Source organism: Mustelus asterias, chromosome 9 (assembly GCF_964213995.1).
Source record: "Mustelus asterias chromosome 9, sMusAst1.hap1.1, whole genome shotgun sequence".
Lineage (NCBI taxonomy): Eukaryota > Metazoa > Chordata > Chondrichthyes > Carcharhiniformes > Triakidae > Mustelus > Mustelus asterias.
Genome location: NC_135809.1, coordinates 82,014,310 through 82,040,314, shown reverse-complemented (window position 1 = coordinate 82,040,314; position 26,005 = coordinate 82,014,310). Strand labels below are relative to the sequence as shown.

The 26,005-nt window shown below is 45.4% G+C and overlaps 1 protein-coding gene across 3 annotated transcripts in view; it reads left to right on the top strand.

The window, feature by feature from the left end:
- The window catches only part of dusp8a (dual specificity phosphatase 8a), a 229,150-nt gene that overhangs the window by 179,967 nt on the left and 23,178 nt on the right, over nt 1–26,005 (top strand). Inside the window, exon 1 of one of the 3 annotated variants that reach the window (XM_078220445.1) lies at nt 25,288–25,371. The exons of the other annotated variants lie outside the window; for them this stretch is intronic. Coding sequence (XP_078076571.1) covers nt 25,314–25,371 — 58 coding nt within the window. The 5' untranslated portion in view covers nt 25,288–25,313. Of the gene's footprint in view, nt 1–25,287; nt 25,372–26,005 lie in introns of those variants that run through there. 3 annotated transcript variants of the gene reach the window in all.

Sequence of the window (26,005 nt, the reverse complement as noted above, 5' to 3'; positions counted from 1 at the left end):
TGAACCTCAGATCTGATGAAGATCCGATCTTCAGCGCTGTAACGCCTACTTTTAGTAGCGATGGGCTTGCAGCCTGGTACCAGATTCTTAAATAAAGAGGGTGTGGTGATCTTTAGTGTGGAAAGATTGCATGCAGGGCGCTTTGGACAATTTGGAGGCTGCAGCTGGTCCCCTACTGTCAGCGAAGGGAGTGGCCCACCGTACTGTAGGATCACACTCTTCATGTGGACCATATAGTTTAGTCCGAGGAGAATTGGCGCGCAAAGATGCGGCAACACAAGGAGCCTGTATCGCTCGTAAATTGTGCCCTGCACTTTCAGAGTTACCACACAACGTCCTTGGATCGGTACAGACCGGGACCGTGATGCCATAGAAATTGTCTGTTTGGCAGGTAGAACCCGGAGTCCACACCTCTTTACAGTGTCAGGGTGAATAAAGCTCTCAGTGCTCCCGCTGTCAAACAGACAATAAACAGTACGACCATTTACCTTAATGTTCATCATTGAACAGTCAAGCATGTGGTGCTTAGCCTGGTCCAGGGTGATCGACGCCACCGTTGGCCCTTGGACGTCACTGCAGGCAGCTGAGGTCGATGCTGAGGACCCCTGCTGGTCGCTCCTGGTCATCGTTGACCAAAATGGCCGCCCCCATGAATCGCACATGGTTGAGGGCGCCAAGCGTAGCGACTCCTGGTGGTCATCCTCCTCCGACTCCGCCGACCACAATGGCGTCGTCCTGGACTCGCACGTGGACGGACCTCGTGGGTACTTCGACGTCGATGGAGATGATCTCCGTTCTGGAGGGTCACAGGCTGCACTGCCGTTCTTGGGCTTCGATCTGCAGACTTTCGCGTAGTGCCCCTTTTTACCGAATTGATTACAGACCACCGCTTTAGCAGGACACTTTTGCCGTGGATGCTTGGCTCCTCCGCAGAAATAGCACCGCGGGCCGCCTGGGGCTGCCGCCGTCGTCGGGTCGATATGGGAGCACGAGCCCGTGGGGCGAGGAGGGATTTGTGACTGCTCCTGCCACGTTGTCTCCACGTGGTCCTCCGGATACAGGGCCACGCTCTTCGACGCCGCCTCAAGCATTTCAGCCATCTCCATAGCTTGGGTCAGGTTGAGATTCCCCTTCTCCAACAGCTTGAGCCGGATGTACGAAGACCCTACCCCTGCCACAAACGCATCTCGGGCGAGGTCGTACATGTACTGCTCAGCCGACACAGCTTTGCAGTCGCAGCCCCTGGCAAGCTGCAAGAGCTCATTGGCGTAATCCTCCATGGTTTCGCCCGACTGCTGACGTCGTGTAGCGAGGAGGTAACGAGCGTGGATCTCATTGGGAGGTCTCGTGTAGCGCTTTTTTAAAAGCTCGAGGGCCCTCGGGTAAGTGGTGGCCGCACGGATCGCGAGGTAGACAGTGTCGCTTACCCTCGCATGGAGGACCTGGAGTCTGTCGTCATCCGTGTTGACCGCTGCAGAGGCTGCCAGGTAGTCCTCGAAACACTTCAGCCAGTGGTCGAAGGTGTTAGAGGCGCCGACCGCACGTGGATCCAGCGTCAGACGCTCTGGCTTCAGCATTTGTTCCATACTCTCCTTTCCGTCGAGAGTTTAGTGTTAGACAATAAAATTGATGCACGTCAATCGAGCACAAGACACAAGGCTTCGGTAACTGAAGGCTTTTATTGTCTAACAATGGAACTATTTGAACACGAGTACACCATTCCAGACTGGAGGGGTCCCGCCCGAGCAGAGGGTCTTATACCTCTCCCAGGAGGCGGGGCCCGACTGGGATGTGCCACAACAGCAACCACCACAGGTATATTAATCCCACAGTGTAAACACCCTAGCCCAACAACAACATTAGAACAACCCCACAGTGGTAACCAACGATGGTTCGCCACACTGAGGATATGTTTTTGTACCAAAATTCAGTCTTTTTTCGTCTTTAGTTTTAGTTCGTATTCTTTTTTGCAGAACAATAAACTTGTGGGCAAATTAACAAATCAGATTAAATTGCTGGCCCCTTAAGGGACACTGCAATAGAAGAAAACTTCAAATAAAATTTTTCTAGCAAAGTCAGAATGTGGTTTCTGGAGGGCTCACTGGTCATGGAAGGCCTCAAGCGTGCCAGTGGACATTGCATACCCCCTTGCCAAGGACACCCAGCCACGAATGTAGCATTGAAGAGGCCGAATGACCCCCTCGATTGCCCACTGCCTGGGCCTGTTAATGGCCCAGGCAGTGATCAGGCCCAGGAGCGGATATACAAGGAAGTCCTCCTCTGTCTCTCTTCCTCCTCCTCCCCCTCCCCTCTCCACTCGAAAGTCAGCAGCCAAAAATTAAGGAGCAACTCACTCAGGTAACTGAATAGAGAATGCAATCTCCCACAATCTATGTGCTCATGGAGCTCCTCAAGACTATAGACAATAGTTTTAGTTGATTTAGCAGTCTTTTAGCAGATGCAAAATAGAAGTGGAGACATAGAGAGAAAAACAACCAATGAAAGATTGGAGAAGAAGGCCATTTTCTGGCGCTGCTATGCTGTAACTTTGTTGCCTGCCAGTGTTGAGATATTTCATGTGGGTGCATAGTGCAAGAGGGACTGTACTCAGCAGGGGCCAGTATTTTTAGCAGAAGACCATAGAAAGATAGGAGGTTAGAAGCAGAAGTAGCCATTCGAGCCTGCTCAACCACTCAATCAGATCATGGCTGATCTTTCTCTGGTGTCAAATCCACCTCCCCACGTGTTCCCCAAATCCTCTTATCCTTTTTTAAATTCAAAATATATTTATCTCCTTCTTGAAACCATTCAATGATTCAGACTCCATCACACTGTGGGGCAGCGAGTTCCACAAATTCACCACTCTCTGAGTAGTTCCTCCTCATCTCAGTTTTAAATCTACCGCCTCTCAGCCTATACCTGTGACCTCTTGTTCTAGATTGCCCCACAAGAGGAAACATTTGGTCTACATTTACTTTATCAATCCCTTTTAAAATTTTATATACCTCGATCAGATCCTCTCTCATCCTCCGAAACTCCAGTGAGTATAAGCACAAACCATTTAATCTCTCCTCATATGTCAACCCCCTCATCCCTGCAATCAATCAGGTGAACAGAAAGAAATTGGGGGAGTACCAGGGACAAATTGGACAGGCCTTACCAAGAGAGCCAGCATGAATGCAATGGGGCTGATTGGACTCCTGCACTGTATAATTCTGGAGGATCCTATAATCTGCTGCACCGGGATAACTTGGCTGCACTTTGGGCTTCCCGGCAACCTAGCAGCTCAGTGCACTGTGGTTGAGTTAGCTCAGCCAAACTGGCAGTTAATCAGAGTACTCCAACAGCCCTTTACACCCTGGCATAGGGAGGGAAAATCAGCCAGTATTTCCATTCTTTCCTGAATATGCATGACCTCAGCTGGAATGTGCACTCATGTGTGACTATGAGATACAGAAGGAATTGGACATGGCGATGAAGGCCAGATTATGGTCAGTTACCCTGCCGACACTGCGTTGAACGGTGAATATTTGACTGCACAGTTCTGCTTCAAAGACCAGAAGAACACCAGCAAATTTGGCTAACTGATTGGCGAGGTAGCTCACCAGTTTTGAGAGTAACATCACTCAGTACCCCGATCTACAGAACCGCAGAATCCCTACAATGCAGAAAGAGGCCATCCAGCCCATCGAGTCTGCACTGACTCTCCCAAAGAGCATCCCACCCAGTCCCTGCCTCCTGCCCTATCCCCGTAACTCTGTGCATTCACCATGGTCAATCCACCTAACCTGCACATCTTTGAACTGATCTAATCCCTACCATTTACCATTCTCTGGTTGTGCAGATCCTTTCTGAGCTTTATACAGGTCTTTATTCAAACCACCAACCTGCTTGCTTTACTTCCTTTGACATTAACGAGTAACTTGCCTCATCAAATGGGATTATGTTTCTCAAATTATACATTCTAGTCACTGAAACATTCATTTGATGGATTATAAACAAAGGAGAATTACGTCAAATTAGTTGCAGCTAGCAACAAATGCTTCAACAGATTGCAAAAGCTTCAAACAAGGTTTATTTGTTTGTGTACAGGTAGCAAATTGGTTCAGATCAAATACGCAGCTCCTCAGGGATGAATGGGTGTTTTATGTTTAAGTGGCCCTCTCCTGGTAGAGCAGTCAAACTGCATACGTCAGATTGAGGTGCTGTGCAGAGCAAAACAGGAAAATTAAAGCCAAGGGTGCATCGATGTCCCCTCTATAATGTCCAGTGAGTGTATGTTCATGTCCAATGTCCCAATGTGTACATATGAACATCCTTCCCGTGAGTACATGTTAATGGCCAGTGCTGCAGTGAGTGCATGTTCACTCCAGTGCCCCAGTCAGTACACCATCATGTCCATTGTCCCAGCAAATACATGTTCCTGTCCAGTGCCCCATTGAGTACATTCAGTGTTCCAGTGAGTACATATAGGGGCGGCATGGTGGTACAGTGGTTAGCATCCTGCCTCACAGCACCACGGACCCAGGTTCAATTCCAGCCTCGGGTCACTGTCTGTGTGGAGTTTGCACGTTCTCCCCGTGTCTGCGTGGGTTTCTATCGGGTGCTCCAGTTTCCTCCCACAGTCGAAAGATGTGCAGGTTAGGTTTGTTGGCCATGCTAAAATTGCCCCTTAGTGTCAGGGGGGCTAGCCAGGGTAAATACGTGGGGTTACAGGGATAGGGCCTGGGTAGGATTGTGGTCGGTGCAGACTCGATGGGCTGAATGGCCTCCTTATTTTTAAAAAAGGGTGGCACAGTGGTTAGCACTGCTGCCTCACAGTGCCAGGGATCCAGGTTCAACTCCAGCCTCGGGTCAATGTCTGTGTGGAGTTTGCACATTCTCCCCATGTCTGCATGGGTTTCCTCCAGGTGCTCTGGTTTCCTCTCACAGTCCAAAGGTGTGCTGGTTAGGTTGATTGGTAATGCTAAATTGACCATTGTGTTGGGATTAGCAGGGTAAATATGTGGGGTTATGGGAATAGGACCTGGGTGGGATTGTGTTCGCTACAAACTCGATGGACCTTCTGCGCTGTCAGGATTCTATGATTCTATGATATTCATGTCCAATGCCCCACTAAGTACACACTCATGTCCAGTGTTCCATTAACATGTGTACATGTTAATGGCCAGTGTTCCAATGAGTACATGCTAGTGCGTAGTTTCCCAGTCAGTGCACACATATGTGCTGTGTCCCAATGCACGTGTATTAATCACCACTTTTAAACTAACAGGATAAAGGAAGAGAGGCTGTCAGGCTTATTATGGCCTTCAATTTTATGTGTCCTAGATTGGAACCTAGTTCAAGCTGTAAACTGACCCATCAGCTCTCAGTCAGTTCCTGAAACATAAACAAAGGCACACCCACATCAAATTGCGGTATCTCAGTGCTGATAGTACCCACCGGCAGGCACTATCAAATGTGATGTAGGGGACCCAGGTCCAGAATAAAGCTCTTCTCGCCCCAACTACCTGACTTCATCTGAAGGCAAAACTTACCACCTTCTGTTCCAGTGTGACACCGCTGTTCACAGGTCAGCCATCTTACTGAGCGAGGTTGCCAAGTGGAACATATTGCTTGACATCATGAAGAAAAACCTGCATTTATCCAGCATTTTCCATTACCTCAGGATGTCCCAAATCACTTTACAGCCAGTGGAGTACAATCAAAGTGGAGTTACTGTTGTAATGTAGGAAATATGGCAGACAAGTTGTGCACTGCAAGCTCCCATAAACAGCAATATGATAATGACAGGATCATCAGTTTTTAGTTGTGTTGGCTGAGGAATAAATATTGGTCAGTGTAAGTGGGGAAAAATCCCCCTGCCCCGCTTCAAAATACTGCAATGGGACATTTTATACCCTCATCAGAGGGCAAATGAGGTCTCGGTTTAATGTCCCGTCTGTGTGCCATGCTGCCATTAGCACAAAATGGGATCAATTGCCAGTGCCAAGATCTGGAGTTGAAGCCAACTGAAATAAAGTGGCTAGCTGATATTGCTCAAAGCCGATTTGACAAACACCTCTATCACAGTTGGCACTGCGGTGAAACAGCTGAGAGCAGAAGCAAATTGTCCTTGAGGTCACGGCCAGCTGAAGTGTGACAGAGTGAAAAGATTGATAAGTGCATGAGGTGCGCGGAAGGGCAGGCGATATAAAGCGATGGAACAGGATTTTTAGAGGTACCATTGAGGACCCCAAAGAAGATGTTGATGAACTGTGTAAATAATCATGGCTTGCCATTTTGCTTTTGCTAATTTCTTGTATCCTTTGAAGTATACAGATAAATATTTAAACAGTGGTTCTCTTCAAATTTACTTTTTTTGTTGGTGCGGGAGGGGTGAGGCTTTTTTCCTTCAGAAATTTTCACTGCTCTTAAATGCAAAAACTGATAAACACCCAGACATTTAAACTTTCAGTGACTTCGAAGAGCACCTTTGCTATCTGGCATTTGACTGTGAAGTGATGGTACTTCTGTGTCCAGTGATTTTACAGACAGGTTTCTCGTGTTTTATTCCAAGTTGCTTTCATTGATCTGAAATTCATAGAACTTTGTTTGGGGGCGGGGAGGTGGAACTAATCTTTTTTCAAATACCTTCTCATCTGCCCAATGTTTCCTGCAAGTGTTCCTCAGCCAACTGGGTGGCATTGTGATCCCTTGACTCTTTCAGCCATTATCCATGCAAGAGCCTTTAGGGTGCCTTTAGGGAGCCTTTGACTGCCATTAGCACTCTTTTCCCCTGGTTTCTGTGGCTGTGGCTCATCTTTCATTCCCTCACCCTGCAGTATAAATATCTCCCACTTTCTATGCTTTTTAGCTTTGACAAAGGGTCATCTGGACTCGAAACGTCAGCTCTTTTCTCTCCTTACAGATGTTGCCAGACCTGCTGAGATTTTCCAGCATTTTCTCTTTTGGTTTCAAATTCCAGCATCTGCAGTAATTTGCTTTTAGCCTTGAGGGGCCGATGGACCCTTCAGGGTGACACACTCATAAACTCACAAAGGTGTTAGTCTTGTCTCACACTGAGCCAAAAGGCTGTGGGTGCAAGCTCCAAATAAGAATGTGGGCACGTAATCTAGGCTAACATCGCAATCGTACTGATGGCCTACAGTATTGGTAGAGATACCAATTTTGCCTGAGATATTAAACCGAGGCCTATGCAGCTGAATATAAAACACACTTGAAGGAGAGCCATGGAGTCCTCTCTGGTGTCCTGACCTTCAATCAACATCATTAAAACATGTCAGGGCGGCACGGTGACACAGTGCTTAGCCCTGCTGACTCACAGCGCCAGGGTCCCGGGTTCGAATCCTGGCTTGGGTCACTGTCTGTGTGGAGTTTGCACATTCTCCCCGTGTCTGCATGGGTTTCCTCCGAGAGCTCCGGTTTCCTCCCACAGTCCAGAAATGTGCGGGTTAGGTGGATTGGCCATGCTAAATAGCCCCTTAGTGTCAGGGGGGCTAGCTAGGGTAAATGCATGGGGTTATGGGGATAGGGCCTGGGTGGGATTGTGGTCGGTGCAGACTCAATGGGCTGATGGGCCTCCTTCTGCACTGTAGGATTCTATGTTGTTTGGGCTTTTATCTAATTGCTGTTTGTCAGACCTTGTTAAGTACAAATTGGCTGCCACAATTCCTACGTTACAACAGTCGGCTGTAAAGTGCCTTTGGGCATCCTAATGTCATAAAAGATGCTATATAAATGTACATTCTTTATTTCGTGTCTTTCCATGGTACAGTACCATGCCAGCCCAACTTGCGAATGTAGCAGTCACCAGTTGGTACTGTGGATCCGGTTGTTTTATCCGCTTGAAGTGAACCAATCATTGCAGTGAGCATACTTTGGCATGGGTGATTTCTGAGGGAGGCTGATCCCTTGAAAATATGGCTAAATCCTCACTCATAACCAATGCAGCCAACCAAGCAAGCTGCAGGAGTTGCGAAGGTTATTGCATGGAAGTGAAGGAGATATGTAGTGTTGTGGGAACGAGGATTGAACACACACATTTGGTTCTGTTCGTGAGCCATGGCTCTCTTGGTAGTTGCAAACCTTACAAATTGCCTGCTGTCCGTGACACATTCCATGAATAACTGGACATTAAACCATCGGTGCTGCAAAAAGAGGGTGTGTGCCACCTTTCATGAAGGTTTTTTTGATAAATTGATAAGCAACTAATCTCATCCTATACTGATTTGCACACCACAGAAGGATAAATATTTGTCCTGTGCAGTTTCTTGGACTGCCTGGTCAAAGATGTGTTTTCTTCTTCGAGTGATAGATTTTTTTGTAACTCGACACGGTGCTGTACATTGGCGAAGGTCGTAGACACACCATGAGTCAAGCTACAGCACCAGTAAGATTCAGTTTTTAATTTTTTTCCCCAATTAGAAGACAAAAAAACTTGCATTTATATTGCACTTTTTACAAGTTCAGGATGTCTCAGAGTGCTTTAAGTATTTTTAAGTTCTAACGTAGAAATGCACCAGCCAATCTTGCACACAGCAAGGTCCCCACAATGAGCAATGAGATATGAGTTAATAATCAGTTTTAGATGTTGTTTGAGGGAGAAGCATTGGCCAAGACACCTTTCTCATCTGAAAGAGAGCACCTTTGACAGTTCGGCACTCCTTTAGTACTGCACTGGATTAGTCAACCTGGATTATGCACTCAAATCTCTGGCAAGTACCGTGAACTTATAATCATCTGACTACAGATACATCCTCCAGGATTGTTCTGGTGTCTCTAGAAATTAAAGACAATTTGTCAGGACACTGCAGGGCGGTAGTGGCATAGTGGTATTATCACAGGACTTGTAATCCAGAGACCTAATTACTGCTCTGGGGACCCAGGTTCAAATCCCGCCACGGTAGATGGTGAAATTTGAAGTCAATAAAAATCTGGAATTACAACTCTAATGATGGCCATGAAACCAATATCCATTGTTGTTAAAGAAAAACCATCTAATGTCCTTTAAGGGAGGAAATCTGTCATCCGTACCTGGTCTGGCCTACTTGTGACTCCAGATCCACAGCAATATGGTTGATTCTGCCATTCAGTTTGAGGGCAGTTAGGATCAGCAACAAATGCTGGCCTTGCCAGAATGAATAAAGAAAATAAATCTTGGAGAAAAATCACTGGACATCAAAAAAAGTTGATTTTTATTTTCTTGAAACACTATTGTTTATCAGTTATACACATATTGGAGATGGGCAATTGAGGCTGTTAACTGACAGTGAAGAAATATCCAATTGTGTATTGCAGAGTTGATTCATTTTCTGATTGCTGTAGGAAGCACCATGAGGATGGACATACCAGCTGACCAATTGTGGGTGTGTGGGGTGGGGCAGTTGGAGGTCATGTGATGATTCATCCAGCAGTCTGTTCAATCAGAGCTGCCAATCCTTCTTTGAGGCCAGCAATGAGAGTGCCACCACTAGCCAAAGCTGAGCCTTGCTCCCTTTCTCTTCTGGAAACATTGCCTCATTCTGTGCAAGGTTGACCCTGGACAGTTGAGCATCGGTGGTCTGTTCAGTATAGGAAGGCATCACAGTCAAACCCCAATCTCTCCACACTCATGTGGTGCCCAGTCTCATATATGAAGAATAAAGCCTGTAATCTGAGAAAACAAAGCATGGCTGACATAGCGGTGGGCACACAAAACCTATTGAACTGAACATACAGCATGGTCAGTAGCCTCAATGAGAAAAGGAAGAGATGAGAAAGCATAAATGTTTGCACTTCAAACAGATTAGATGCCTTTTGTGTAACATCTTTCCAGACTAGAATGTGGCTCAGTTGGTAACACTCATCTCCACATCGGAAGGTTGAGTTTAAGCTCCACTCATAGAGTTCAGAACCTAGGTTGACACTTCTGTGCAGCACTGGGGGAAGGGCTGACTTTCAATTGAGATCTTAAATTAAAGTCTTGTCTGCCCTCCCCAGGTGGTCATGCAATCTCATGTGTCTGTTTGAAGAAGGGGAGTTCTCCCACTGTCTAGCTCAATACTTATCGCTCAACCAAATCACACATAGTAATAGACTTTCATCTGTGGACATCTGCAAAGGCATAAAAATGAGCACTGATGTAATTAAAAACCAATTAAATGGACTAAAAACCTGACTTTACCATTGGCAAACAAATGTTTAAAGAAATGTCCACAGAGTGAGGTCTTTCCTGGAACAGGTCTCCAGCCTGTTGTCAGAGGCTTGTAGCTTGTGGGACACCATTCGGCATCAAGCATGGTTGACCAGGAGTCTATCGCACTCTTACTGCCTGCCATTGATGTGCGTTAGAAGGATTTTCCAGGTTGATATCCAATCTGTTTGACCGCATTATGAATGCACCTTCCTTGGCCATCAAGTCCTGGGGTGGAACCCAAACCCAGAGTTTCTGACTCAGAGACAGGGAGGCTACCCACTGTACCACAAGACCTCCACTGAAACAGATTACCATGTTATTGTCCTGTTGCTGTTTGTGGGATCTTGCTGTGCACTATTTGTTACCGCCCTTCCTCTATTACAACAGTGAAATCCCATTCACAAAAAAATCCTCATTGGTTGTAAAATACTTGGAATCTTCTGGAGGTTGTGAAAGGTGCAGTATCAAAGTGTGTTCTTTGTGGTAAAGGGAGTCAGTGGCTCACAGGGTTAATTCAGAAGGCACATTATCTCATAGCACTATGTGTTTAACAACTAGGTCGAACTGCCTTTTAATGGTGAACTACCAGTGACTTCTGAGATGAGGTTTTGCTTTCAGAAACCAGATGAGGACAGTATGTAATTAGTCTCATGGGCAGCAACCAGATTCCAGAGATCTTAACCTCCTGCCTTTTGATTGCCCTCTTTGATATGATGCCTAGTTTATGCTCTGTATCTGTTTTCCCTTATTTTATTGTTACAGCTGAATCCTGATAAACACAGAAGTACTCTGCCAAGAATTGTTACACATGGATCAGGATTATATTTGGACTGAGACTTGTGTGAACTTTAAATAAAAATAACTAGTCGGTACCACAGGCATTTAGTTCTTCATTCAACAATTGAATTCAACAAAACCACTCAACAAAAACCTATATTTTATACAGAGGTGACTAGACGTCGAAAGAGTGTTGCTGTCTCCAGGGTAGAAGTGGCATTCATAGGTCAAGTATATTTAGTCAGCTCAGTATTGAAACCCAGATAATCAGGTACCGTGTGAAATAGAGTCTCATGTTTTATACTTGGGTGTTATTTTTAGATTAGATTTACATAACAGAATTGAATGGGAAGGGGTTTAATCCTGCGCAGTTCAAAGTGGGCATTGATTTGATGCATTGGAAAGCTGGAAAGCCCACTGCAGAAAGCTAGCATGTAATACAAGTTGACACTTAAGTGCAGTGCAGGATGTTGCATGGTCTGAGGTTCCATCTTCCAGCTAAGATGTTAAACTGAGGCCCCAACATGCCTTCTCAGGTGGATACTAAAGGTCCCAATGTATAATCGGGCATGGTGCATGTGTGTTGTTGGAGCTGCACTCATTCAAGCAAATGGAGAGTATCCCTTACACTCTGACTCACGCCTTGTAGATGGTGGAGAGGCTTTAGGCATCAGAAGGTGAACCTTTTACAACCACATTCCCAATTCCTTTTAGAAAGTTACTATTGAATCTGTTTCCACCACTATTTCAGGCAGTTTTATTCCCGATTGAAACAACTTACTGTGTTAAAAGAATTCTCCTGGCTATCTTCTTGCTCTTCTGCCAATTGCCTTAAATCTGATTCTCTTAGTTACCAACCTTCCTGACAGTGGAAATGGTTTATTCTTATTTACTGTATCAAAACCCTTTGAACACAAAGATCCATGTATTATTTTGGACATGATAATGTCACTCACAGCTGTCTTAACACATTTCAACACGGTTATGTCAATCTAACAAAAAAGGTTAGCCTAAAACGGTTTCCATGAAGGCAGTGGCCCTTCAAAGGTTAATTATTTCAGCCTGCGTTCCTATTGCAAGTAATAGAATCATGTTCGTTTTAGAGTTTATGTTTCATAGGCGCTGTTAAAATAAACCCAGCCACTGCAAACCAGGCAAGTAGGAGTTCGTTTTCTTTTTCCCAATTATTTTGTAATTATTGTGTATACTTCCAGATTTGTCATTCAGCGCCTGGGTGGTATAGGGAGTTTAAATATTTTCCTGCACAGAAAGAAATTCTGGAATAAGTTGTTTCTGTGCGAGTGGACCACAGCGATTGTACTAATTTATGAGCCAGCCCTGGAGTCTATTTTTAACAATTCGCACTGCACAATGTGGTACTGAGGTTCAGAGACCAGGATCGTCCTGAATTCAATCCCATGTTGCGTTCATCAATCTCTGGGGGAACACAAAATAAAGAGCTTAATTTTCAATTTCTAGGGCTGGGAATCAGATGCTCAGGTCATTTCCAAGCTCTGGCCTGTATTGCTAAGCATTGGTCTATGTTGCTAAGCATTTACCTGTATTGCTAAGTGTTGGCCTGTGTTGCTACCGCGACTATCTTCAGATGCAAATAATCTAATTAGGCTGGAGGCTATCTTGGTGCCCAATTAGTGGCACTCAGTGCTGCCAGGAAGTGGGAACTGACTCCTGGGTACAATCCTCAAAGGCAGCCACGATTGGTCTTGCTGCCACCTTGCAGAATTGAGGAGGCAGGAAAGCAGTGGAGCAGCAGGTTCACTGTGCAGAGAAGTGGACAAAGAGTCCATGGAAAGGCATTGCAGCCACTGTGACAAAATAACCCTTTTTGCCCTGAAGTTTTCCCTAGCATTATTAGCATGACTTGATGGCTCCTTGCAATGGAGTTGACAATTGTGCCCTCCCAGCCCATTAGCATGCTTTTCAACGAGCTTAACTGGTAGTTATTTGGAGGCAAGCAGGTTCCTAGCTTCCTCCCACACTTACAGAATCATAGAATCTGACAGTGCAGAAGGAGGCCATTCGACCCATCAAATCTGCACCGACCCCACAATCCTACCCAGGCCCTATCCCCATAACCCCATGCGTTTACCCGAGTAGTACCCTGACACTAAGGGGCAATTTAGCATGGCCAATCCACCTAACCCGCACATCTTTGGACTGTGGGAGGAAACCGGAGCACCCGGAGGAAACCCCGCAGACGTGGGGAGAATGTGCAAACTCCACACAGACAGTGACCCAAGCCAGGAATAGAACCCAGGTCCCTGGCGCTGTGAGGCAGCAGTGCTAACCACTATGCCACCGTGCTGTCCTTACCCTCACATTGAAAACAACCACACATATCGGTGGCATTGGGATACCAACATGCCATCCAGGAGTGTTGTTTTCAAAGTGCGCGGCACCAACCTTACCCTATACAGACAAGTGAATATCAAGCCGTAAGTGTCTACAATTGTCATCTACAGCCCTTAGACAACTTAGCTGAAGTTCTCACTCATGATCTTAATCTAGTGACTCCAACTACAAAGTGTATGTTGTGCTTCGAGAAGTGGATCAATTTTGGTTGTAAGTCCCCATTCCCTGTGGAGTATTGCTCACATTTGTGCTTCCACATCGGTCACTTCAGGCCATCAGCATGACTCAGTTCCAGCAGGACATTAACCATTTTGGATGGGTATGAGTAGCGCATATCACAATGCTGAACAAGATCACCTCACAAAATCATATTGGGCTTACGAGTTTGAAAAGCAAAGCTGAAGTGAGTTTGAGAATGGAAATGTTCTGCATTGAAGTAATGCTTCCTTTTTAAAAGCAATAACACATTTAATTGTCATGAAGAAGTCAAGGCAGTGTAGAACTCCAACTGGATTATTTAAGCTACTTCAGAATAAAAGGTCTTTATTTATTTTGTTCTGTTTGTCCAGTAAATATTGCAAATGTTTGCTGGTTCAATCTGAATATTATATTTGGGGTCAGAACAGTGGGAATTAAGTTTGCTGAATTTAGTTTTTTAGGATGTTAAGTCCACACTCGCCTTTTGGAGTTATTTTGGGTGTGTGAGTTCGTTTGCTGCTCAGTACTTAGCCTTTCTTGAAATCCAGGCATGGAGAGGAGGTGAATTGTTTTACAAACTGATATCATCTGAAGTTTAATGGGGCTGCTGGGCCATGGCAGCTTGCATTGACGTATGAGAAACGGGATGAGGAGATTGTTGACGCTGCCTGACCCTTCACAGCAGTGCACGACAGGAAGTAGCTAACATTCACACTGGACTCGCAGACTACAGAGCAGTGAAGGGTGCCAGGAACAGTCAGTAGTGGAGTTTGCTTCATTCTGAGGACAGTAATTGCAAGAGGGTAGAATTGGTCACTGGCCTCCTGGTTACCCCTGTCTATTTTAGGAACACTCTGCAAGCCTCACTTCCTCTGAGAAACTGTTTGTTTGGCAGACTTGCACTATCCTCATAACTGTGGGTCTCATCTTTTGGCATTCTGTTTTTGTGAATGTGATTTTTCTTTAAATGAGAAGGCAACATTAATTTACTTCTTGGTATGAGCAAGTGACACGAGGTGTTCACTGTTTCACAGTTACCATTCTGCACAAAATGCATTGACTTTGCAAAACAATGACCTATACTCCATCATTATTCCTTTTTTTAAAAAAAGATTATGTACTTTATATGTGGTGGCACAGTGGTTAGCACTGCTGCTTCACAGTGCCAGGGACCCGGGTTCAATTCCCGGCTTGGGTCACTGTCTGTGTTTGCATGTTCTCCCTGTGTCTGCGTGGGGTTTCCTCTGGGTGTTCCGGCTTTCTCCCACATTCTGAAAGACATGCTGGTTAGATGAATTGACCCGAACAGGCGACGGGGAATTTCACAGTAACTTCATTGCAGTGTTAATATAATACTTGTGACTAATAAATAAACTTTACTTTTAAACTTTTTAATTCAGGAGTGCAAATTAATTCATTTCCATCTCTTGTGTGGGTCGCTGCAAAGGGTCTTAGCCAAGGGCCACATAGCTGGTGGTGATACCAATGAGTGCCTCAATGGAAAGGATTATGGGATGGTGAAAAATGTCGCATAGACAGTGAGTTGTTGTTTTCCCGCACTGTAACAATACTGTAACTGTAATGTTTGAGCATTGCATATTTATCCAATATAAAGTTTAATGCTTAGCTCTAATACTTTCCATTCACCTGCTAAAGTAAAGGGGATTTGGGGATGTGGCTGATTTGTCTCCAGTGGGAGGTTCCGACCAAATAACCCTGTGAATTATTAGCGACAGATTCAATGTGGAGATGGGAGAAAGTTTTAAAGTTTAGTGTCACAAATAGGCTTACATTAACACTGCAATGAAGTTACTGTGAAAATCCCCGAGTCACCACACTCAGGTGCCTGTTTGGGTACAGTGAAGGAGAATTTAACATGGCCAGTGCACCTAACCGGCACATCTTTCAGACGGTGGGAGGAAACCCACACAGACATGAGAAGAACGTGCAGACTCCACACAGACAGTGACCCAAGACAGGAATCAAACCTGGTCCCTGGTGCTGTGAGGCAGCAGTGCTTGCCACTGTGCTACAGTACTTCGAGAAGTGTAGGATAGGATTGTCATTATATCTTAGAAGATCAGTTACATAAAAGGTAAGAGAGAAAAGGCTGGCTGGCTGACTGGCTTCATTCTGCCTCCAGCAGAACCTGTGACCAGCTATAAGATTCTTCTGTGGAAAAATAACACCAAAAAAATGTAGACTTTGTGCAGTGATTGCTGTTGTGTTATTTTGTGGCTTGTTGACCTTATTTTCTCTCTGCAGACAGATCAAATTGGTCTGGAGACACTGTCTACACTAAACATGCCATGGGCTTGCATGTGGTGACAGGTCAAACTCGGGCTATTTGTTTTGTTTTCTGGTGTTATTCCTCTAAACGTCGTCTTCTTGTGCTGGAGATCAAGGCTAGAGACAGCATGGATCCAGGACTCAATTTAAACATGCTATGTTAGAAAACAAAAACTTGCTTTGATTTGGAAATTTATCATATCCTCAGAATGTGCTTTACACACCAGTAAATACCTGTTCAAAGTGCCATCATTGTTTTGTGGGCAACATGGTAGATTAGTAGTGACTGCACCAATATTCCAGAGAATAGTAGTTCAATTGCCACCATTGCAGTATGAGAATGTGAATTCAGTTCAAGACAATCTGGAGATTAAAAAGCTGGCAAAAGTGACCATGAAACCGATTGTCATAAAAGCCCAGCTGGTTCATGAATGTGTTTTAGGGAAGGAAACCTGTTTTCTTTTTGGGTCTGGCCTGTGCACGACTCCAGTCCCACAGCAATGTGGTTAGATCTGAACTGCACTCTACAGTGGCCTCGCAAGCCACTCAGCTGAGTGGGGCAACTAAAAACTCTCTTTCCAGCATTGCATTGCATCCTGAGATTGTATAAAAGACAAGATCTCATGATCAGTTTTTGGTGTTGGTTGAGGGATAATTGATGGTCAGACCACTGGGAGAACTCCTATTGCACCTTTGAATATTCCTTTGGTTGGAATTTAATGCCCTTCCCTTTGTGGCAGGGGGTATTGGGTAGGAACCCAGCCACCTTCCCAACTTCACCCTATTAAGTATGCAGCGGGAAAGCTATAATTGAAGTCTTCAAGTGGACAATTAATGGCCACTTATGCGCCTTGTCCCATTCCCATTGGGTGTTCTACCAGCAGCAGATGTGTGGCTCACCATGCAGGGAACATGAGAAACAAACCAACAGCATGGTCAAAGGGACCAGCATCAGGAAGGGGGTCAGGGGCAATGAGAGCCACTCTCTGCCCTTGCAGCTGACCCACTTCCGCCCACCACCTCCTGCACAACCCCCACTCAGCAACCTGCGCCCCCTAACTGCCCTTTCACGATCGCTCACCTTTATCTGGGATTCAGCAGTAATACTAGCCTCCGGTGAGTGTTGTACTAGCAGCAGCAATCACCTTCCCAGTGGCACTGCCATTCAGTAAACCAACCAGCCTCTTATTGGACTGGCAGCTCTCAATGGGTGGGACTTCTACTCCAGGGACCTTGATCCCTGGAAAGACCTACTGCTATCCAGTTAAATGCCTGAGTGGCACTGTATCTCACCAAAAAGAGGCAATATAGGAATCTCGACAGCTTTCCAACTGATGAGTGATACGACTCGGTAGCACAGTGGTTAGGGCGGCACGGTAGCACAGTGGTTAGGGCGGCACGGTAGCACAGTGGTTAGGGCGGCACGGTAGCACAGTGGTTAGCACTGCTGCTTCACAGCTCCAGGGACCTGGGTTCGATTCCCGGCTTGGGTCACTGTCTGTGTGAAGTTTGCACATTCTCCTCGTGTCTGCGTGGGTTTCCTCCGGGTGCTCCGGTTTCCTCCCACTGTCCAAAGATGTGCGGGTTAGGTTGATTGGCCATGCTAAAAATTGTCCCTCAGTGTCCTGAGATGCGTGGATTAGCGGGTAAAATATGTAGGGATAAAAGGGTAAGGCCTGGGTGGGATTGTGGTCGATGCAGACTCAATGGGCCAAATGGCCTCTTTCTGCACTGTAGGGTTTCTATGACTTCTATGACTGGCACCTCCATTAAATCCTGCCCATTGACTTCTTTACATCTGCTTCCTTAAGCATGACCATGGTTTAAGATATTGTCCAAAAATGGCACCTACCACAATGCAGCATTCCCTCAATATTACAGTGCAGTGTCAGCATAGTAGTAATGTTGCTGGGCTAATAATCCAGAAGCCGAGGCAAATGCTCTGGGGATATGGGGTCAAGTTCTACCATGCAGGTTCTTCACTCAGAGAGTAGTAAGGGCGTGGAATGCCCTGCCTGCAGCAGTAGTGGACTCGCCAACATTAAGGGCATTTTAATGGTCATTGGATAAACATATGGATGATATTGGAATAGTGTAGGTTAGATGGGCTTTAGATTGGTTTCACTGGTCGGCGCAACATCGAGGGCCGAAGGGCCTGTACTGCGCTGGAATGTTCTATGTTCTATGCCAGCTGGTGGAATCTGAAATCAGTTAATAAATCTGGAATTGAAAGCTAATCTCAGAAATGAAAACCATGAAACTGTCATTGATTGTCACAAAAACCCATCTGGTTCACTAATGTCCTTTAATTCAAGGTCAAATAGCAACATCCACAAGCCATGAAAGAATAAAGTAAAAAAAGTTTATGTGCTGAACTGTGGACCTTGAACCAACAACTCCTGCTCATAAAATAACAGTACTACCAACTGAACAAAGCTGAAATACAAGTTAATCTGATATGTCAAGAGTTGACCACGCCCCTGAACAGACAGGTTAATTATCGTAGAATCCCTACAATGCAGAAGGAGGCCATTTGGCACATCAAGTCTGCACCGACTTTCTCCAAGAGAGCATCTTCCCAAGCACCACCCCCATGCTGCACTATTCCCTTAACCCTGCACATTTCCCATGGCTAATGCACCAAACCTACACATCTTTTGACTGTGGGACGAAACCACAGCACTCGGAGGGCGTCACGTTGGCATAGTGGCTAGCACTGCTGCCTCACAGTGCCAAGGACCTGGGTTCAATTCCTGGCTTGGGTCATTGTCAGTGCGGAGTCTGCATGTTCTCCCTGTGTCTGCATGGGTTTCCTCCAGGTGCTCCGGTTTCCTCCCACAGTCTGAAAGACGTGCTGGTTAGGTGCATTGGCCACACTAGGTTCTCCTTCAGTGTACCTGAACAGGCGCCGGAGTGTGGTGACTAGGAGATTTTCACAGTAACTTCATTGCAATGTTAATGTAAGCCTACTTATGACACTAATAAATTAAAAAAAGGGAAGCCCACTCTGACACGTGGAGAGGGGAGAATGTGCAATCGTAACACTCAAGGCTGGATTTGAACCCGGGTCCTTGGCGGTGTGAGGCAGCAGTGCTATGTAAAGTAAGATGTCATAGCATATGGTGATTTTTTTCATTAGTCCAGCCTCTGTTCCATAGATGTTCGCATTCATTCACTTTGATGCTGGCATGGACATGGTATTATTACGGCACTGTGTAGGATGACATTGACACATTTCAGAGCCATAGCTCTGCCCATAAGCGAGCCACACAAATTCAACTTGCTACATTGAGATAAGGCAAAGCTGCCCTTTCTCATTTCAAAGTCAGCTCTGGTCACTAATACTCCCAGAACGGCCCCGGACTCTCCAGGAATTGAAAGTTAATGTCCTGGGAAATGTTGCAAAAGCTACCTGAGGAAGAACATTTATAGGAAGAATTATTGTGCTTTTTTATTTCATTTCCTCTGAACATTTCATGAATTAGTTCTAAAAATATAAGAGCTGAGAAACGAAACTGACAGTGGAGAACCATCCAACCGAAAACAGGGTGTATTCACTTTCTCAATGATATGGAAAATCGCAGTGCAGTGATTACTAATAAGGCACCTCAGTTCAACATAAAAGCAGCTAGTGGGACGGAGGGGGTGTACCTTTGGCATTCAGAAGAGAAAAGTGGATCTATTGTAGAGAAAAAGAAAATTAAGAATCATAGAATCCCTACAGTGCAGAAGTTGGCCATTTGGCCCATTGAGTCTGCACCAACCACAATCCCATCCCAGGCCCTATCCCCATAACCCCTCGTATTTACCCTGTTAATCCCGCTGACACTAAGGGGCAATTTAACATGCGCAATCAACCTAACTCACACATCTTTGGATTGAGGGAGGAAACCCGAGCACCCAGAGGAAACCCACGCAGACACGGGGAGAACCTGCAGACTCCACACAGACAGTGACCTAAGACAGGAATCGAACCCCAGTCCCTGGTACTGTGAGGCAGCAGTGCTAACCACTGCGCCACCAAGCTGCCCCTAAGTTGGAACAAAATTTAATTTTTCACTTCCTTTAGTGTAACACTCCCTAAGTACTCCACCGTCAGCCTGGATTACACACACTGAGTTCGAGCTGCAAATGGTACACCTGAGCCAAAGCCCTTATCAGCTGGTACGGATTCCCCTCTTCCTTCAACACCCATCAGCCACCTCCATTCCCCCCCACACTCCCCACCCCCCATCCCATGCATGTATTCTCACGTTTATTACTGACTTATTAAGGTCTTTGAAGGATTTTCAATAAAAAACCAGCCCAGAAAGAAAGTGAAACAGTGCTGCTATATAATTAGTCAGTTGCCCTGTAAAAACAATTTCCCTATTATTTTTAGCTAAAGAGTTCCTGAAATATTGCTCTCGTTTAAGTCCAAACACAGGTGACGCTAGTCACTCTGTTCATTTACAGGAAAGAGTACATTGTGATTCATCAGCAAAAAAACATTGAATCATTTTGCTTGTGATGTATGGAGCTGAAGGGCAGTCCTCCCAGCACGTCAGTTCAGAGAAGACGATATCAGTCTGACCATCAGCTTTGTGCTGGCTGCTAATTTTTCTTTATTGTCTCTCGGTTGGAATGTTGAGGCAGAAACCTCAAAGTTGTGACCCTCACGCGATCCTCGGCGCATTCGGGAAGCGAGGCCTGATCATCTGAAATCTGCTCGAAACATTTCTGCTCCTCACACTGACAATGCTGGAGGCACTAATTGCAGGATTGAGTCAAACTCTCGATGACGTGGGTCAAAAACAATGTCGCTTTTCCCAAAGCAGGGAGGGTTGTGGAAAGGTGAAACTTATTCTTATAGGTTCTGAGTTAATACAGGTCAGATGACTGAATTCTATAAATACACCCAGATGTACCTGATGAAGGAGCAGCGCTCCGAAAGCTCATGATTCCAAATAAACCTGTTGGACTTTAATCTGGTGTTGTGAGACATCTTACAGTACTGAAGAGGTGCTGCACAGTCAGAGGTCACAAGATATTAAATCGAGGCTCCATCCACCCTGCAAGTGGATGTAAATAAAATCAGCGGGATTACTTGAAGAACAGCAGGGCAGTTCACCACGGTGTCCTGACCTATATATAATTGCTCAATCAATAACACTAAAAATTATCATCTGGCCGTAATCATGTTTTTTGTGGGAGTTTGCTGTGCACAAATTAGCTGCAGCATTTCCTACATTACAGGATGGCACAGTGGTTAGCCTGTCTCATAGTGCCAAGGATCCGGGTTCAATTCTGGCCTTGGGTAACTGTCTGTGGAGTTTGCACATTCTCCTCGTGTCTGCGTGGGTTTCCTCCGGGTGTTCCGGTTTCCTCCCACAGTCCAAAGATGTGCAGGTTAGGTTGATCGGCCATGTTCAACTGCCCCTTAGTGTCCCAAGATATGTAGGTTCGGGGGATTAGCAGAGTAAATACGTGGAGTCACGGGGTAAGCCTGGGTAAGAGTTGGTGCAGACTCAATGAGCTGGATGGCCTCGTTCTGCAATGTAAGGATTCTATGATTACAGCATTAAATTCAAAAGGCTGCGAGAGGTGCTATATAAATGCAGGTTATTTCTTTATGTTTGCAGTGTCCTAATGGAGTACCTATTCTGCTGTTTGTTGTTTGCTAATCTTGAGTCAACCATATTGCTCTATCAAAATAGGCCTAGTGCAGGAGGTAGGATCGTTCTCCCACAACTGAAGCGGCGGGGGGGGGGGATTGTATTATAGTTCTCAAAGTTAAAAAGGAAAAATGTAAGCGGAAACATATTGAACATTTTAATTCAGCCTCTATTAAATGCTGCCAGATAAGCTTCATTTTAACAACTTTGCTGGGCTAACCTTAAACAGCCTTCAGCTGCTACTGTGACCCATTTTAGCATTTTTATCTCCTGGCGATTAGCTGGGCTCTTGCATAACCATGAGGTCACCACATTATAAGTACACATTTCCAAGACGATGACTGAGTTTTTTCCCTTTCGACACGATTCTAAATTTGGCCAGCTAGTTCTCTCACAAAAATGCAAGGAAAGAAAAAAAATCCCGAAATGTCGTCAATGAATGCTCCCACCCAGACTGGGGCGGGCGATTGGGACAGGGAACTGGCTGGAGTCCCAGAACACTTATACTGAGGCAGGGCTGGAAAGGCTTTTTTTAAAAAAGAAAAAACCTTGACAAGGAACAAATTTATAAGGAAGTGGAGGGAAACTATGCTGGAATGCTGGCTGCGCTCACAGCTAACTTCTGGATCTTGCTTTCCGGGAGAAGGGGAGGGAAATGATGATGAGGATGATGTCTGTGCTGGTTGCAAAACATGAAAAGCAGAAAAGAGCACATTTCCTTCTGAGGGCAAAATGTGTTTTAAGTGGAGGTGACGAAATGCTGATAAAATGTGTGAGTTAGTCTGAAAAGGAAATGTGTTTAGTAGTGGTCAAATTGTAAATGGCACCCCTGGGGTTTCTGTGGGAATGGGGGAGGGGGGAATCAAGGAAAACTATTGCTTTGCAAACAGTGTTTTGAAGCCAAGCTTATCCTGAAAATGCAACCATCTTAACACCACCTGGGTGTTGTTTCCTACACTGACGTACAACTTCAGGTGGTCAATGAAAGGGGAGCTTTAAATAGACACTTGTTCTATTTATAGGCTGTTTTTCAGTCTTCTTCCCTGCCCCTCACTCCCTTACCAATCCCTACCTCCATGTCACCCACCCTGAAGTCATTAAATCCTCACTGATGGAGTAAGTTCGACAAGTGCTTAATGCATCCCGTTTCCTTTACCCACTCCACATTATTCACATGTGAATTCCTGGCAGGGTCAGCAGGCAATTTGACTGCTGGGGCATCACAGTTGAGCCTGAGCATGCCTCAGTGCCCACCTGCAAACTTCTAGCTAACTAATTACTAACTCCTCTTAGTCCAAGTGAATGCTAATCCTAACATTCCCACCACTATCACACCGTGCAACCGGATACCACAGCAGAAGTTAGGCATTGAGCCTTTGGTCTTGCTGGTCTCAGAGCCTCAGCTTCACACCCAGAGTTGAATGTCTGGTTTGCTGTTCACAGTAAGAAGTCTCACAACACCAGGTTAAAGTCCAACAGGTTTAGTTGGTAGCAAAAGCCACACAAAAGTCCTTTTGGTGGCTTTTGCTACCAAATAAACCTGTTGGACTTTAACCTGGTGTTGTGAGACTTCTTACTGTGTTTACCCCAGTCCAACGCCGGCATCTCCACATCATGGTTTGCTGTTTCCAGTGGTTATTGAAAATTGACATATTGATCAGAGTCTCATACCTCTGTACAGAAAACAGACAGTGAATTTTCCTGAATTGCCTCATCAATCCAGTGACTTGTTTTCTTGCCATTCCTGAAGGGCTCCATTTGAATCAGTGAGCAAAACGTTGGCTGCTCATACTTTGACTTCTGAGCTCCCATAACTGGCTCCATTTATGCACCAGGTCAAAGTAAGACCATGAAACATAATTAAAATAAACACACACAAATAAAATAAATACTCTAAGTGACTGACATGTAACTTCAAATTACCAGAGAGTATCATCCAACAATCCAGAATCTTACAGCACAGGCCATTCAGTCCATCATATTTGTGTCAGCTCTTTGAAAAAACTTTCCAAGTAGTCCTACTTTCCCATTATCTACTCAGCCCCGCATTTATTTTTCCTTTGCAACTATACATCCAATTCTCTTTTGAAAACTGCTATTGAATCAGCTTCCACCATCCTTCAGGCAGTGCATTCCAGATGCTCACTACATTAAAAAAAAATCCTCAACTCCCCTCTTGTTCTTTTGCCAATTGTCTATTTTGGGGGAATCAGTTTGAACAAGAGGAATTAATGGTGGGATTCGCTGCAGATACCTTAGAAGGTAATCATTTTTCAGGAGACTCTTTGGTGGTACTGAGTGTGCAGCCTGGGATATTCCTTTCCATGAAGTTAGATGGAAACAGATGCAATTTAACTCACCCTGCGGCAGCCAAGTTAACAATTGCACTGTCTGTTCTTAAAGAAGAACGAGGCGAAAACTGCAAATCACTATTAGTCACATGGCGAATTGGAGCTCTCCCTGTTGACACAAATACACTTCAATAAAGTGACTATATAATTTTGGGGGTTCGGATGAAAACTTCCCAATAGTTTAGAGATAGTATAACTGAAGCCAAAATGTGTCCATTGTGTAGGATTTCTGGGCAGCCCAACTGAAATGATTGTGTTAAGAAATTTGAGGATCACTGCATACCCTCGTCGCTGAGTATCTGAGGTTGGTGGAGGTTCCCTATCCTGGGTAATCCAGAAGTGTGCTTACAACACAATGGGTGTCTCTTTGGTGTCCGGGGGAGAAGATACTTGTCTTTACACAGGCAACTCCAGTACTGACAGTTTTTAACGGGCTTATCAACTCCCTTTACACTTGGTTGTCACTTTTGTTCAGGGCTGTAGGCCAAGCAGGTCTGAAGCCGCAAGTAGGTTCCATTCCCTTTGGCCAGGTGGCTGGCGTGTCTGGGCTTTCTGAATGCAGTATACATTGGCTGCTAGGTGGATTCCAGGCCTGGCAGTTAACTCGGCAGTGTATGTGAGTAGGCAGAAGTGAGAACGTGTACTGACTGGGACTCCCAAGCAACCACTTGTGCAAGTTTCTCCGGGATGCACCCAGGAGCTCTGGCATCGACTGTGCGGCAGATCCCACGGGACTTGGGGACTTAACCAATGGGAAAAATGGGAAATGAGGTGAATGGTCAAGAAATACTGAGAACCATTGGAACCTCATTTATCCTTTCCTGTGTTAACAACAGCGACTTCACTTGAAAAGTTGAATCGCCTTCCTGAGATGGTGAAATAAGTCATATCAATGCAATGAATGTCTTCCTTCCTATGTTACTTCCTCCTGCCCGCTAATTATAGAACATTATAATCCCTCATCCTATCCAGGGGCTTATAATTCTGATGGAAATAGTTTGCACGCATGAGATATCTGAAACGAATATTACACTGATTGTGGAGCGCACAAGAAACAATACTTTTTCACTGTATCCCATTACATGTGGCAAAAATGTGACATAGAGTATAACACGGTGCTTTCAGATTGGGGCTTGCAATGTGTCTAAAATGTTCTTTTCTTTCCCCTCCCCAGCAAAGGGGGTGGGGGGCCGGCGGTCCAGCTTCCAAAACTGAACTAATCAATGATAGCGGAGCCTAGATTTAAAGGACAGCTTCATTGTACACACACTGCAGTGCAAAAAAGAGCGCCCCAGACCTGCTCTATAAACTCCACACCAGCACAAAGGGTTAAGGGTCATTGAAGTGAAACTGCTCCTCTTTTGTGCGGGGGGGGGGGGGGCACCGCCTCGCACCACTTGAAGCGTTAAAGTGTTTAACAAGTGTCCTTCTGCTGTGTGTCCCATTCATTCCTGGGACACAATGCATAATGGCCCACATTTAACAGCAGTCCGCATGTGTTGCACTGCCCGCCTGCCTTATGCTGCAGATCATCCCGCTGTTTCCCCGAAAGGTTAGTCACTGCAGCTTGTAGTAAACAAGATTTTTTTTTTAAAATTAAAAACTCATTATTTAGCAATGGAAAATTTTGCAAATTGCTGAAAAGGAAAGGAGCGATTATCTGACTGCCAAATATGCTGAAAAGTTGAATTGAAAGGAGAGGGGGGATTGGCACTGAACACCCCAACAGGAAATCTTAACTGGAGTCTCTCAGAAACTGCACCTTTTCCTTCCGACCGCATGTAGCCCCCCCACCCCCTCCAGAAAAAAAAGGCAAAAAACAAAATTACAGATTCCTTTTGGAAAACACATTGCCTGCCGCTTTGAGACTGAAAGGTAGCCGCATATTTACGCGGTGAGTCAGGAATGCGGAGCTCCACACGCCTCACCCATGAGTTGGAAAGGCTCTCAGATCTCAGTGTTGTATTGTAGCCTGCTGCAGCACAGCCGGCAGTCTGCACACTCACAAAGGAGGAGGGCAGCACAGCACACACAGGGGAGGGAGAGACACACACAGGACAGAGATATATAAACACACAGGGGAGTGAGAGACACACACACAGGACAGAGACATATAAACACACAGGGGAGAGACACACACAGGACAGAGACATATAAACACACAGGGGAGAGACACACACAGGACA